Here is a 16349-nt window from a genome sequence, read left to right on the forward strand (position 1 = left end):
TGTACCAATATGAAAAGTTCCCTATTGGATGGACTGGTATTTGGCATATTTTCATGTGATATGTTGTTAACATTTTTAATCACTACTTAGCTTACCTTATAAATTACTTTATGCCCTCTCGTTATTAGTTCATGTTTATACAACACTTTGAGCGCCTGATTTGAAAGACACTAGATAAGAGTGCGGTACTGGTTCCTGTCCTTCAGGGAGGCAGCATGCGGTGCAGCGTGGTGAGAAGTTTTGCTTGTAGGGATCCAGATCTGATCAGTGTCAAAGTTTAGGAGTATCTGGATCTTGCCCTTCTCATCAGCTTCCCAATGAGAGGCCTGGAACTGCCACTTTCACTCCTCCCCCAAGTCAGGCGGGTGCCGGCTGTGGGACGACTCTCCTCGCCCTGTTTGGCAGTCTGGGAGCAGATCAGCAGCTGCCTCCTCCCCTGGGAGCGGTGATTCCAACCCCGCCCTTCCCGCGGGGCGGGCAGGGGAGGAGACAGACGGACAATGGTTTTTACCTGTCCCGGAGCGGGAGGAGGAGCAGCCGCCACGGGAGAAGGGAGGAACAAAGTCAACTCCTACTTTACCCGGGACCGGCGCCGCGGGAGCCAAGGACTCTGCGGCAATCCAGCCGGGTCACCCTTTGCAAGGAGCCGGGGCGGCGTTGGCCGGGAGGGAAGAAGGAAACAGCGGCACTTTGTTTCCCCGCCGAGCTGCTGGAGCCTGTTGCTGCGCTGGCAGCTCGCGGCGATCCTGGGGCGCCCCCGGCTCCCCTTCGTGTGGGGGCGGCGCTGAGCCCGGCAAGGGGAGACGCGGCGGCGCTTTCTCTGCCCGCAGCCCATTGGTGACTTTGGGGCGGGGGCGCTACCGCAGGGAGCCGGCTCTCTCCCGGACCGCCCGCGGGGGGTCCCCGGAAGGGGAGAAGCGGCGGCGCTTTCTCCGCTCCCCGTTTAGTGCCCTGGTTTTTGGCGGGGAGCGGGTGCGTTCCCCGGCACCTCCTGCGCCTTCCTCCCTATGGCCAGCCGCCCCCATGGCTCCGAGCAAAGGGCTGCGGCTGCTCTGGAAGCAGGAGCCGGCTCCGAGCGCCCTGCTCGAGGCGCGCAGCCGCCAGGACTGTCTGCTGCTGGAGGCCGGCACCGTGGCCACCCTCAGTAAGTGCCTCTGGCGGGCAGCGGCCGGGCGTGGCTGCGCTGAGCGCGCACCTGGGGGGGGCGGGGCGGGGGGGCTCAGACTGGGGCAGGGCGGGTGTGCGTCTGGGCACAGACCAGTATCTAAGGGCTAAACGTCCAGAGCCAGATTTTCCAAGAGCTCAGCCTCCCACTTAGGCACCAAAATAAGGGCAGATTTTCTAAAGTGCTCAGAGTGTCCCGGGCTCAGTCTGCCCTTGGCTGGGTTGCTGTTATCAGGATCCGTACACGTGTGAAGTTTGGGCTGCTCTGCAGAAGGCTAAGGCTCTAGCAGCTACACCTGTCAGGGGGCTGGTAGCCTCCTCCCCACAGCGGGACAGCAAGGCCAGGGTGACACTAGACTTTTACTCTCTACTGCAGTTACTGGTGGCACAGCCTCATCAGCAGTCCCAACAGTGGGGATACTAGTGTAGAGGAGGGCCCAGACCCTTCAGAGATCAGCATTGTAAGGCCTAACCCCCGCTGCCTTGCCACTCTGTGAAGTTTTCAGCCCCAAATTAGGTGTTTAGGTTCCCCATACCAGTGACTCTCAACCTTTCCAGACTATATTGTACCCCTTTCAGGAGTCTGATTTGTCTTGTATATCCCTAAGTTTCACCTCACTTCAACTACTTGCTTACAAAATCAGACATAAAAATACAAAAGTCTCACAGCACACTATTACTGAAAAATTGCTTACTTCTCATTTTTACCATATAATTATAAAATAAATCAATTGAAATATAAATTTTGTACTTACATTTCAGCGTATAGTTTATAAAGCAGTATAAACAAATCATTGCATTAAATTTTAGTTCATACTGATTTTGGTAGTGCATTTTTTGTAGCATGTTGTAAAACTAGGCAAATATCTAAATGACTTGATGTACCCCCAGGGGGTACAGATACCCCAGGTTGAGAACCACTGCCCCATACAGTGCATGGAGAGAGAGCGGTGCCCAGGAAAGGGACTTTCAGAAGCCAGCCACCTGAAGCTAACCAGGAGTGAAATGCAGAGGAAAGGGGGGGAGGAGCCTAGTTACCTGAGTGGCTGACATGGTGCACCTGGCTAACAGGCCAGAGATAGGCACCTTCTACCATTTGGGATCCTTAGCTGCCACCACCCCTTCCTGAAGTTAGGTACAGAAACCAGGTCTACTACTTAGGTAGTTTATGTCCTAGCAGCCAAAACCATCTGTGTGTGTGTCTCCTGCTCAGGCATGACACCTTTCTCACATTCACCCTACATTTCCTCGTGCCCCAGCTGGCTTTTTTGAAGATCTAGTTTTATCCCTCCACCTTTCAGTAGACTGTATCCAGCTCTCCTGCAGCGGGTTCTGGTGGGCATCAGGTATTAGGGCCCAGCTCAGAGGACATCTACAGGATCAGGCCTCACTGGCAAGATAAGGATTCCCCTGCCTAGTTTGAGAATGCCACATCTGGGGCTTTGACTTGAGCTCTGAGCAGCTTGTTAGCTGTGGGGCAGCTTAACACTTAGGGGACAGTGCAAATGCTGACCTTTGGAAACTTAAGCATCTAGGGCACTTTGGCCCCTATAGAGTAAAGTCAGTGCTTAATTTGTGCCAGGGCTGAGCCCCAGCACCTCTGGGCTTGGCAGTTCATAGCCCCAGCACTTCTGGGTTTGCTGTGTCATTTATGAATGTAAAAAAAAAAATTGCTTGAGCCTCAGAATCTCTTTCATTACAAATTAAGCACTGAGTAGAGTGAATAAGAGCTTTTGGAACATCACTGGCACCTAAGTGGAGAATTTAGGTGTCTAAAGAAGTAGGGAGGTGCCTACGGATCTGGGCCCAAGTTGCCAGTGGCCACCTGCAGATTAACCATTGTGCCTTCTAGACAATGCATTGTTAAAATGTGGATTGCCTGTATGCACTAGATATTATTTTTGGTTGTTAGTCTGTTAAGTATATAACAGTTAGGTCCTGTTCCTGAAGTTGGATCTGTGTGACATGTCACCGTGGAACACCCATTATTTCATTATGGCACTGTCCAGGCATAGAGGTCCATATACACAGAGCAACTTAAAGGACCGGGGCCTTAGACTTTTTAGGGGGTGAGAACTGTGTAATTTATGCTTTGTACAGCGCTAAGCACATTGTCAGCACTTAACAAATAATAATGTGTATGATGTGACTGAGTTCATGTTATAAATGTTAAGATTTTTATCATTCTTTGATAATTTAGAGCAGGTTGGAAAAAAGTCTTTTCTGTGGAAAATTTGGACTTTTTGGCAAAAAACTGAAACATTTCAGTCAAAAAACAAAATACTTTGATTCTGAAATTCTGTGATGTCTCATGGGAGCTGCAGTTCAGGTGTTTTATACTCCCAGTCTTCTGTATAAGCGGGGCTTTCTGATTGGACTACATCTTCCATAATGCAGCATGGTCTCCCCTCATAGTGAGGGGATGCATCATGGGAGTCCCACAACTGGGGTGCATCATGGAAGATGAAGGTCTGCTGGGAGCCTGGCCCATGGAGGAGAATGGGGACATGAGGAAACTGAACTACAACTTCCATGACGCATTGTGGAAACACATCCAAATTGAAATATTAAAGTTTTCAATAGGTTTGTGGGGAGGGGGATTGGGTTATTTTTTTAAATGGAAAAGACAACATTTTCTATGAAAAGCCGACATATCAGGAAAAATTTATTTAATGGAGAATTTTTGACTAGTCCTACTGCTGCTAATTTGTTATGGCTTCACTCTATTGGAATATTTACATCAAAGGATTCTTTATTTCTTGTGAGGTACACTGAAGAATTTTTTTTGTTTCAAATTTACAGCCTGAAGTTACATTATTTTTGGTTTGGTTACCTAATTTCCCCATCCTGAAAGGAAGATTAAAACAAAAAAAAAAATAGCTGTGGCACTTTAGAGTTGCACAGTTGTACTTTTGTGCAGCTTCATAGGGGTTTAAACTTCCATGCTCTTTAGAGACAAAAACCTACAGCTGCAACACTGATGTGCAAATCTATAGAGCAGTAGCCTCTTATATACTTAAAATTGTGAGAAATTCTTTGCTGAACATGCTGAAAACAAATGTCAATCCCTAATCATTTTATTTAAAAATATTTTTTCATAGTTACCAACCAACAATCAGTCATCAAGGACTAGGGCCAGGGGATATTTGAAGTTTTTTGGGGGCAGGGGGAGGGGTTCAGTTCCTTTGTTTATTATGCACAAAAAGAGACTCATAATTTTTTATTTAAATGGGAAAAGAATAAATATTTTCCCTTCCCCAGCACTATTAATTAAAATGACAGAATGGAATGATAGCAAGTATGGAAACAGAGATTTTACAAGCAAGAAATTTAAAACAAAACTGGAAACTGATCTAAACCCACTATTTCAGTTTGTAAATCTTTGGCCACCTCATAACTTAGAACCTCTTTGTTCTGTACAATGACAAATTTAAAAGCACATTCAAAGCAAATTATTGAACACCTTTTTTTCCCCTTTGCAAGCCTCTGAATGAGTCAGAATTACAATTTCAGTTGTCCTTGTGTCTGCCTGTATTTCTAGTGTGTTGTACAGCATACAATGTCTTTATCATATTCCCAGATAAAAAATACATTGAACTGGAGTTAAGGTTGGGCGTACATATCAGTAATGGGAAAGGCACTATGAGGCTGTTGTAATTATCTCCAAAGCCAGAGTTAAATGTAATTTAAAAGATATATTTAGATTTGGAAATGCATCTATGGCATTCAGACAACCTTAACTCCTCCCTATAGTGTTGCCATGTAATAGCCAGACAGTTATGATTAGTGCATAATAATAGTGTGTGTAGTCCTAGATTAGATTAACTTGATATTTAAAGAAACATTTGATTTTTTAATTTCTTTCCTTATAGTGTCACCATGGGGTGAAGTTAAGGTTGTTTGGGTGCATTAGCAGTGCATTTTGAAAGAGGGCATTTTGCCAGTGGCAGTCCTACAGCTTCAATCTCATTTTATAACAACAGAAAAGGGTAGCCATTTTGAAAGAGAACAGTTCTTCATGGAATTCACAATAGAATAACATTAAGCGTTAGCCTCTGCTGAAGAAGCAACTTTCATTTATGAAGAATAGTGGGAAAATTATTATTAAAAACAAGTCTCTCAAAGATTGCAAGTCGGAGAAAATAGAGGTAGACACTGTCCCTGCCTTGAGGACCATACAATCTGTGAAAATGAGCAACATGCCAAGACCCCAGAGCTGCAAACATGTAGGAATGTGTTAACTTTATTACTTATGAATGAATCCAGTGAAATGATGTCAACGGGACTATCTGTGGTAGTAAAGTTAAGCAAATGCATAAGTATTCGTAGGATTGGAGCCAAAGGGTGTGGGACAAGGATAAAATTCAGTTTGTAAGCTCTTGAGGAAGAGACTGCCATTTATTATATGTTTGTACAGTGCCTAGAACAATGGGGCCCACCTGATTGTGGCCTTTAGCTGCTACTGCAATACAAATGCTTAATAATCATAATAATTACGCATTTTATATACATCTGCTATTTTAAAATTAATTTTAGCTTCGTAATTACACATACATCTAGACCTTTCCCTAGCTGCTTCTTAGCATATTCTTTCAGCGAATCTTAGTAGTCAAACACAATCCACAAACTATTTGACTGCTGTACGTTTATTAACATGTAATTTGAACATATTAATATTTACTAAAATACAGAAAAGAACCCACAGTGTTATCTATTTTTCTCTCATGCTGAGATAATTGTATGGCAAAGTTCAAAACTGTGCTTGCATTTTTAAACTTTGTTTGCGTTCGTAAATGTCAAATTATCCTTTTATTTTTGGAATCTTTTGTAGTCTGTTGGAACATGTTCTACACAAGCACTGACACATTACATTGTGTGGGCAAATTGTTGAATACATGTTTTGTGCACTTGAGGGTGAAGCTTATTAGTGATGAATGTAGTTTATAGGATTTGTATTTGTTATACATTAGAAAACTATGCTAATTATGCGTAAATTGTTCCTGATGCAATAGGAAGTTAGATATTAAAATAATATATTGCCATGTTAAGATAATTAAGCAGCCACAGTCACAGGTGTTTTATGACTTGTATGTTGCACAACAGTTGACCTTAAGTTCATCAGAGGAGTTTCAGAGCGGGCTTTCGCTGTGTATGCTGCTGTGTTTACCGACAGCCCAACTCATGCTACACTTCACACAGTGTGTTTTTCATTATTCTATTACCAGACTTCTGTTCGAATGTTACATTAAAAAATATATACTATAAATAGTGTGTGTGTGTGTGTAAATCAGCTTGCTAGAATGTGAATATTTCCAGTCTAATACTGAAGCCCTGAGAACTAACCTCTCTGAAGTGCTATTCCTAGGGCAACTTTTTGGAATGATAATGTTTAGTTTCTAGAAAATTGCTAAATCATCTGATTTTTGTTAATTTAACATCTTAATGCACTGACAGTAATTCTGGCCCCAAACCTCATTTTGTAAAGTGATAACATCTTCCTTGACCTACATGATATTACAGAATAGATCCTGATTGCTGAAAGTCTATGTGGAAGGAGGTTAAAGCTGATTTAGCAAGACTGAATGAGAGAGGGCAGATTTTTAGTGAAAAAAATATTTATTTTGTTTGTTGGAACTGTTAGACGGTGAGTATATGTAATGTCTTTGGCTTTTTTGGTGAGGATGGGAGAAGGAAGTCAGAATCAGCTTGGTCCATCTTAGTCCATCAGCATAGTCTATCATATTTATAGGATGCCACTAAGCACAATCCTAGGTAATATGCTGACTATATTGTTTCTCACAGTGTGATGTGAGAAACACATGTGATCAGGTTTCTATTTGTTTTGTGTTTGCTTCTTGTGGAAAAGTTCTCATGTTTCTCTGGTTAGTAGGAGAAGCACAGGTGAGGTGAACAAGCTGCTGCTGCTGCCGCCTCCGCACATCACAGCTTTGATCCTGCAAAATGGTTACACATGTTGTAAAAATTACACACATGAGTACGTTGAGTTAAGCAGGTATGCAAGTGTTTGCAGGATTAGGACCTAAGTAGGCAGAGAGAGGAGCTAGATCTTGCCCCTGGATGCCAGGCTCTCTTCCTCCTGCTCTTTTCTTGGAAAGCCTCTTGCCTCTGTGCCTACGTCCACACTACAGCTTTAAACCGATATTAGTAAAATCGATTTTATAAAACAGGTTTTATAAAATCGATTTTACGCGTCCACACTAGGGCACATTACTTCGGTGGTGTGCGTCCATGGTCCCAGGGTACCATCGATTTCCGGAGCGGTGCACTTTGGGTAGCTCAGTAAAAGAATAGGACCAATAACTTCGATATCCGTCCACACTAACCCTAAATCGATTTAGTAATATCGATTTTAGGGTTACACCTTTCGTTTAGCTGGAGTACAGAAATCGATTTTAAGACCCCTTAAAATCGATTTTAAGTGCCTTGTAGTGTGGACGGTTACAGCGTTAAATCGATATAACGCTGTTTAAATCGATTTAATGCTGTAGTGTGGACCTGGCCTGTGTCAGCCAATGTTTTTAGGTCTGCCTGGCTCCCACCCTAGTTTAGCTGAAAGAACTGTGGTCTCCCTCTGCTTTCTTTCTTCTGAGGCACTTATAAAAGTACCAATTACTTGGGTTTTAAACGTTTATGTCCAAATTCTGATCTGACCCTTAAGGAATACAAAGGAAACTCTAGAAAGGATTTTGCGCTCTGCCACATGAATTGGCCACTGTTACTTAAAGGGCATAATTCACAGAGAAAGATCGTGCTTGGTAAGTGAATTTTGAGATGTAGGAGTTTGAATGGTGTTTTTCATTAGGTTCTGAAATAATATTTTTATACATTGTATGGAAAAGTCATCACTTTTTATTGGATTTATTAAAGGCTAATTGCATTGTGTCAGTACATCTGCTTGTGCCTTTGCTAGGGTTAAATTTTTGGGAAGAGAGCCAACTTGGTATAGAATTTAGATCAAGGGTATCTAATATTTGATGCTAAGAAAGGTGCTTGAAGAATGTTCTGTGTGCCATGTACACCTTGCCTCCTCTAAATTAGAAAAAAATTGTACTTACTGGTGCAGAAGTGGATACCATGTGCATGTACAAACACTGATAGGAAAGATATCTTGTATGAAACACTAGTGGGTAGCTTCACTGAGGCTTGGTAATCACTAGAAGCATTGTCTGGTTCCTGTAACAGTTATTACAAAATAAATGAATACAGTATGTATTTGAAAACTACACTTCCTCATCCATCCAGATGAGTAGGAAACTTGCTGGGTGAGTTCCATCAACTGCTGGAGCATGTAAATTTTCATGTTTAAAAAAAAAAAAAGTCTCTAGTCCTCTTGGTTGCAGAGAGGTTTCCAAATGTGAACAGAGTATTAACCCTGTGCTGTGTTGTTTTCCTACATTTGCAAGCAAACAGCTCCAGGTACCTCTGCTGGTTGGGGTTTTTGCAAACTGCAGTAGTGTGAAACGGACTCCTCGGTACCCCATGGGCAACAGAGAAACCAGCTTGGGTTGAGTCAGTTTGTTGCTAGTCAGGAAAGCTCTCAGTACTTAGCATTACACCAGTTAGAGAGATGCAATTACGAATATGTTATTCAACAGATGCCAGGGAAACTTGTCAAATAATATAGTCCTGTGGGTCTCAAACTGGGGGGTCAGGACCCCAGAGTGGGTCACGATCCCTTTTTAATGGGGTTGCCAGGGCTGCCATTAGACTTGCTGGGCCCAGGGCTGAAGCCAAAGCTGAAGCCTCACTGCCTGGGGCCAAAGCCCAAGCGCTTCAGTCCTGGGCAGCGAGGCTCAGGTTCCAGGCCCCCTGCCTGGGGCTGAAGCCCTTTGGGCTTTGGCCCCCTGCACCCAGGGCAAGCTCAGGCTTCAGTCCCCTCTCTGGGGTCATTTAGTAATTTTTGTTATCAGAAGGGGGTCCCAGTGCAACAAAGTTTGAGAACCGCTGGCACCCAACTAACTTTTTTTTGCTGCTATTAGAGCCCTAGTGGAAAGTTACTTTTAAAAAAGTAAGAAGTTGATTAATGATTTTATAATTAAGTACAGTTTTATTCCTTTAAATTGCTGGGGGGTCTGGTTTGGGGTTTCAAAAAGGGTTAATTTAAACATAACTTTATATTATAAGCAGAACTAGTAGTTGCCATCTTATGCATTGATACTTCTCACTCTTAATAAAGGAAGGAATTGAAGCTAGAATGTTTAGGGTGTTTTGTGATCTAGTGAAAGGGGAAAAAATGGTGCTTGAAAGGTTACTTTCAGGTTGGCTAATATATCAAATGTAAAGCACAAACATCTTTCCCTGTGTTGCTCAGTGATACCTTAGGTTTTACAACGAAAATTTTGTTAAAGTTCTACAGTAGTTTCACTACTTGAACTGTTTACTCTTTGTGCTTCATCCAGCTTGGACAACCATAGATACGTTAATCTTTTTGTTTTTAGACATTCACATTCTGGTTCTAGTTCTCACACCCCAGCATGAGTTGCAAACAGTGAAGGGGAATGTTTCAATCCAAACAAAAACGCCTGGCTTTGTTTACATTTATTTTACATTTTGTTAAAAAATTCCTATTAATTTATGTTTTATAAATGCTTTTTCTAAAATAATAAAACCTAAATGTTGGGCTTAAACTATCTGATCATTTTCCTTTAACATTGCTGTTTGTTACCCTGAGCTGGGTGAACATACCATTCATTATCTGTGCAGCTCAGCAGCGGTTGTTGCTAACCTCAGTTGATGTGGGGTCCCCCTCCCCAGGGCTCTGATAACAGAAACAATAAGTCTAGCTCAGACAGAATTCTTTCTAGGGCATCCCATTGCACAGAGGGAGCACATCCAGTACTGCATCGCTTCAGGAGTGCTGCATGCTACCTCTTGCACGCTGGTCTGGCTCTGGAGGCTGGCTCGAAGTGGGTGAGGGGTAGGCCATGCCTGAGGACACACAGACTGAACAGTCCTTACTCTCCCCTGAACACAGGGATTGTAATTGTGGCTGGCCTTTATACCTTGCAAAGGGGAAAGACTCCTAGTGCCCTACCCCGGACTTGCATAAAGGCCAGTCACAATCTAGCCCAGTGACAGAATCCTGTTTTGGAATAGCACTTGTTGAACCCACTGATGGGAATGCACTGCTAGTGTAAGTGGGTACAACCTAGTTAAAATCAGCAGAGCAGAGCCCATGTATAGCAGGATACGTCTACTCTGCAAAAAAAAAAAAAAAAAAAAAAAAAAAAAAAAAAGAAATCAGCTTGTGGCCATGAATCTCAGAGCTGGGTCAGCTGGCTTAAGCTCATGGGGCTTGTGCTACAGGTCTAAAAATAGAAGTATAGATGCTTGGGCTGGAGCCTGGGCTCTGAGATGTGTGTCTCTGAGCCTGGGTGCCAATCAGAGCCCAGACATCCACACTGCTATTTTTAGACCTGTGTTGCGAGTCCAAGTCGGTTGAACCAGGACCTGAGACTCACTACCACTAGTCTTCTTTTGCAGTGTAGATACGCCTTTAGTGCCCAGTGAATTAGGCCCAGTGACTAATTTGCTGTTCACTTTGATACCATGTGGCTTAATTCAGATTTGGTCTAAACGTCTTTCTCCACTCAAAATATAGGAAACCAAATACTGTTTTGATTTTGGCCCACACTAAGGGTTACTCAGGGCTTGTCTGCGGTAACACCAGTGCAGCTGAACTAGTGCAGCTGCGCCGCTGTAGCGTGTAGTGAAGATGCTGCCTACGGCAACTGGAGAGCTTCTCCACTCGGCATGAGTTTGTACAGTGCCCAGCACTGTGGGGATGGGGCCTCTAGACTCTTCCACACAATACATATCGTAAATGGGCACGAAGACCCAGTCTGTACAGACCCGTGGACTTTCCCACCCTCCAGATTTGTATAGCCCCCATGTCACCAACTACAGCTGTGTTTGGCATGTTGTTAGTTACTGTGTTCAGAGACTACTATAAATATGCAGGGTTCAATTCTGGGCTGCATCTCCAAGGGGTTCAGCACAAAAGATGCAGCCTTGGTGTGGAGAGATGGGCAAATGTGGCTTGATGCAATATTTGTGCCCTTTGGATTCAGAGTTCCTCGAGGGGACAAAATGGTGCCCAGCAAAAATGAAAACAGCTGATGTAATTTCCCCTATCTGGTGATAATTTATGTCAACTCGTCCTGGGTTGCCTATTGGATGCAGCACAGCCTAGAATCCTCATAGTGCCATGTCCTGTGCGCAGCCCTGCCCCTGACACACTCCCTGGGCTAACTCTTGTGAGGGGAGCAGCATAGGGCCATTTCTGGAGCCCCTACTGTACCTCCATCAGGTGGATTCTCTCCCAGACCCTGATGGCACATTAATGACCCCTGTACACTGGTAGGGCAGCATATAAGGGCTGAAGTAGAGGAGAAAATCTGTCCTTGCAGTCTCTGCAGCTCAGTACTTTGAGGAGAATCATTAGAAACATTGCTGATAAGTTAAATGATAACATTTTATTAACAAAGCTAGGCCACCAGTAGGTCTGTACCATACAGCCCATGAGAACTGCTCATGCCTGCATCTTGGGTCTTCTCTCAGTGACCAGCCAGCCAAAGTGTCTCACATTTAGCTAATTGGGAGATGACAATACGCAGTCTACCTTCATCGTTCCATCTCCTGTTCATTGACCTGGTAAGCTAAGGCCTAGTCTACACTAGAAGAGGTTTGTTAGTTTAGCTCTACTGGCTACATCAGCAGAAAAGGGGTTTTTTGCAAGTATCGTTTTCATGGTTTTTGTGAATGAAACAAGCCATGCTACCAAGAGCACTTTTCACTGGTATAAATGTCTACACTAAAGCTGTTGCCGCTATAGAAATGTCATGAAAAATCAACCCTCTGACTAACATTACAATACCAACAAAAGTTTCTAGTGTAGATCTGGCCTAAATGACAAGATATCTCTGCAGAACTGTTTGCAAAACCAAGCTAGCCCAGGCTTAACATCTGATGTTTGCTGAAACTTCCATCTCTGTTCCAAGCTCTGCTAATATGCGTGCAGTGTGTTGGCAAGGCAAGCTAACTTCTGTGGCTTTTCTACACACAGCAACATCAGCTGCTGCTTGCCATGAGCTGCACGTGGTGTCATATTTTTATATTGCTTAATCTCACATTGATACACATACTGTACACTTTGGTCTTTAGTTTAGATCATGCCCTTAACATACATGTTGTTGATGACGCATATTCCAGTCCCTGGTTCTTGAAGAAATATCTCTATTTCCCCCGGCTGCCTCTTGTGTCTAGCCTGCGAGTTTGTTAATCTCACCTCCACCCCCATCTGTCTATCTCAATCTGCTTAGCTATTTCTTTCAGAGTGGTAGCCGTGCTAGGGTATGTCTACACTACCCGCCAGATCGGGGATCAATCTATCGGGGATCGATTTATCACATGTGGTGTAGACGCAATAAATCGATCCCCGATCGCTCTCTCATCGACTGCTGAACTCCAGCTTGGCAAGAGGCGGAAGCAAAGTCGATGGGGGAGCGGCGGCTGTCAATCTCGCACTATGAGGATGCGAGGTAAGTGATTCTAAGTCGATCTAAGATACGTCGACTTCAGCTACGCTATTCTTGTATTGATTTCTCCCTTCCCGTCCCATGTAGACCAGGCCTTAGTCTGTATCAGCAAAAAAAATAAAAAACGAGGAGTCTGTGGCACCTTATAGACTGACAAATTTATTTGGGCATAAGCTTTTGTGGCGTAAAACCCACTTCATCAGAGGCATGGAGTAGAACATACAGCATGATGAAATGAGGCATCTGATGAAGTGGGTTTTAGCCCACGAAAGCTTATGCCCAAATATATTTGTTAGTCTATAAGGTTCCACAAGAACCCCTTGTTGTTTTTAGCTATTTCTGTCATCTCTTTTAGTGAAGGTTGCAGTGTTTGGGGCAAGAATTTTGCTTCTATCATAAAGTATACTTCTCCTGCCATTAGAAAAGGAGGAAAATGGTTTTCTACCCCTTCTTTGTTTCTTTATGACCTATAAAGATGGCCTGAGAGGATTTGCTCCAGATTTACAGTGGTGTAACTGAGATCAGAATAGGTTCTCTTGTGTACTCTGATTTGCTCTTTTGCCAGTTTTGACTTCAATAAAATACATTTTTTTACTCTCAAAAACTCATTTTTGCCATGCTGCCTATATTGAATCTTGTTGACATGTATAAAAAAAATCCCAGTTTGTTGTTCCCCTTCCATGTTCTCTGTCTATCTTCACTCTGACTGTGAAATTGTTGGGGTAGGGATGGTCCCTTCTCATTTGTCTGGAAAATGCCTAGTACATGTGGGTGCTACTCAAACAAATAATTTTTTTTTTTAAACAGCTCTGATCTTAGGGCTGTGTGTGTGTGCGTGCGTGTGTGTGTGTGTGTGTGCGCGCGCGCACTTTTATTCTGATAGTGATAGTCCATACCATATTTTAGTAGATGCAACAGTTAATGATCTGTTTGTGGATTTACAACTGGCTCCTCTCTTTTTCCTTTGTGTGGTGTTTCAGCAGGCTTGTTTGCACCTTATAACACTCAGGCCTGGGCTACACTTCTAGGGGGGTTGAACTAAACAGGCAACATCAGCTATAGCGTAGCTGAAGTCAAAGTATCTTAGTTCGACTTACCTGGCAGTCCGCACGGCAGTTAGTCGACCACCGCAGCTCCCACATCGACTCCGCTTACTCCTCCTGCCTAGGTGGAACACAGGCATCAATTCGGGGATTGATGTATTGCGTCTAGACGAGACGCGGTAAATCAATCCCCGATACATCGAACACTACCCGCTGATCCGGCGGGTAGTATAGACATATCCTCAGTCTCTTATGGGGATGTTCCATCACTTTTAAATAGCTTCCTAGTTTAACACTGTAAACCCCACATGCTTATTCATGTTTATCTAATTGTCTCGTTTGTTGAGTGAGGGGAGGGGTTTGGTACGAGACTATACCAGTCTGAAAACTGAATTGGGTAACTAAGACTTGATGCCTTTGTATTGTGTTTCTTCTCAGCTCCTGAAGAGAAGGAGGCAATTAAAGGGCAATATGAAAAGCTCATGGATGCCTATGGCTGCTTGGGAGAGCTCCGGCTAAAATGTGGTAAGTAGCTTTTGGGATAAGGACAGTTGTTAGATGCCCAAACAAACATGGTTTAATCCCAGTGACCAGAGAGTTACCTAATTTCTGTCAGTTTTGGAAGACATTTGGGCTCTTGCTAAATATAACATTTTATTGATGCAAATGTATTTTTTATAAACTGTGCATTAGGTTAAAAGCACACTGTCAAGTATTATCTTAAGAGTTTTTAGATTAAGTATCTTGCTTTCCTTTGTTTCATAAGACCCTCTTAGCAACTTCTTGTTTTTCCTTCCACTTTTGTATAATACAAATGTTGATTTTTTTCCCCCTCCCTTCCTTTTGTTTTGAACTGAGCTAGTTTCAATAATGGCTCTTATGATTACTAAGGGCCCAGTTGTGCAAATGTCAATGTACGTGAATGACTTAACTCACATGAAAAGCCAAATTGACTTCAGTGGGTTGTCTTGCATGCATGAGTGTTTTCTGAATGAGCCCCATTATTTCAACTAACATACTGCAGAATATCATTATACATCAGCATTACTCTTAATTTTCATATGCTTTCAGGAATCTTGAATTAGCAAAGAAGTTGCTGCTACTCTCTACAACAGGAACATAAAATGATTTTTTGTAGTGCTGTAGGAACAGAGCCATATCTCACTGATTTGAGGGTGCTCAGTACCTTGCAGAATTGGGCCCAATAAAAATACATTTCAGTTCAGTGCTTAATGTGGTTTTAAACCAACATTTAAGTAGATGTTAGTGCTTGTAGAATGTGCCTCATTTACAGCTTTAGAGACTGAAATTCTCTATGTATAACGCAGGTAATAGCTGTACAGACTTTCCCACGCTGCCCTGGCAATGAGCCTTAACCTTGACTTGGAGGTGTGAGACTACTTCATTTGCATTCCACATCTACTCAGTCCTTGGCCTCTTTAATGAACCTGCCAACAGGGATAACAAACATAGTAATGGGTGAATGCCTGTATACTAGGAACTAATATAAGATTATTTACTTAGGCTTTGTCCATACTAGCACTTTTGTCAGTTGTTGGTCAGGGGTGTGAAAAAACACACCCCACGACCAACATAAGTTTCACCAACAAAAGCACTGGCGTTGTCAGCACTGTGTTGGCAGGAGAGCGTCTCTTGCCGACACAGTTACCACTGCTTGTTGAGGGTGGAGAGCTCTTTCCCACAAGCATAGTGTTATGCTATACAAATCACACAGGATCTTTTATAGAAGAAGGCAAAAACACTGCATTTATTGAAAATACAACAGTTAGCATATGCTTTTTAGTCACACACACACACAGAGTCGTGCCAGTTGATGTTTATAGTTACCAGTCTGTTGTACTTCAATTCAATCTAACAGGCAGTTAGATCGAACACGAGTGAGGAGCTGGGCTCTTGTCGGTTGCAATCCAATGCTCCAAGGCTTTGCAGGACTGAACCCAGAGTTCCATGGCAAAACCCCAGCTTTATAGGTATAAATTTTGAGTCCATGCATTTTGCAATGTCATCCTGTAATCATTAGTCCTTAAGAGGTGTTATCATTTGATGGTTATTGTCGGGCTTCTCGTCATTATCATCTATTTGTTGTCTCGCCTTCGGGGGTGCCTGCCTCACCTCTGAGGTCGTCAATGCTACTAACATGTTTAGCATAGGATACAATGGATTTTTTTTTATTGTCTCCTGGTCTTTCCAAGTCTCTCACTTTTTCTGGACATTTGTGATGGCTTTCACACCTTATCTTTTCCTGATGCATGCATTCTTCATTCACACAAACAGTCTCTTATAGAAACCTTCAAAGGTATACAGACAGCAGTATATATTCAGCAGACTACATTGTAAATAAAGCCTTGCTAAATCTTATAACTAAAACAATTCACATTGGGGCTTCAGGCCCTCAACATTCCTCTAATCTCCCTCCTTACCATGGATACAATACAACAGGGTTAGGCAACCTATGGCACGGGTACCGAAGGCGGCACACAAGCTGATTTTCAGTGGCACTCACATTGCCCGGGTCCAGGCCACTGGTCCAGGGGGCTCTGCATTTTAATTTAATTTTAAATGA

General features: G+C 43.1%; 1 protein-coding gene across 1 annotated transcript in view; it reads left to right on the plus strand.

The window, feature by feature from the left end:
* The first annotated feature begins 432 nt into the window (after positions 1-432).
* Positions 433-16349, plus strand: part of SYNJ2 (synaptojanin 2) — a 99379-nt gene continuing 83462 nt past the window's right edge. The window contains exons 1-2 of the mRNA XM_030556652.1: positions 433-1144; positions 14204-14290. Coding sequence (XP_030412512.1) covers positions 1024-1144; positions 14204-14290 — 208 coding nt within the window. The 5' untranslated portion in view covers positions 433-1023. The remainder of the gene's footprint in view (positions 1145-14203; positions 14291-16349) is intronic.

The sequence above is a fragment of the Gopherus evgoodei genome, chromosome 3 (assembly GCF_007399415.2).
Source record: "Gopherus evgoodei ecotype Sinaloan lineage chromosome 3, rGopEvg1_v1.p, whole genome shotgun sequence".
Taxonomy (NCBI): Eukaryota; Metazoa; Chordata; order Testudines; family Testudinidae; genus Gopherus; species Gopherus evgoodei.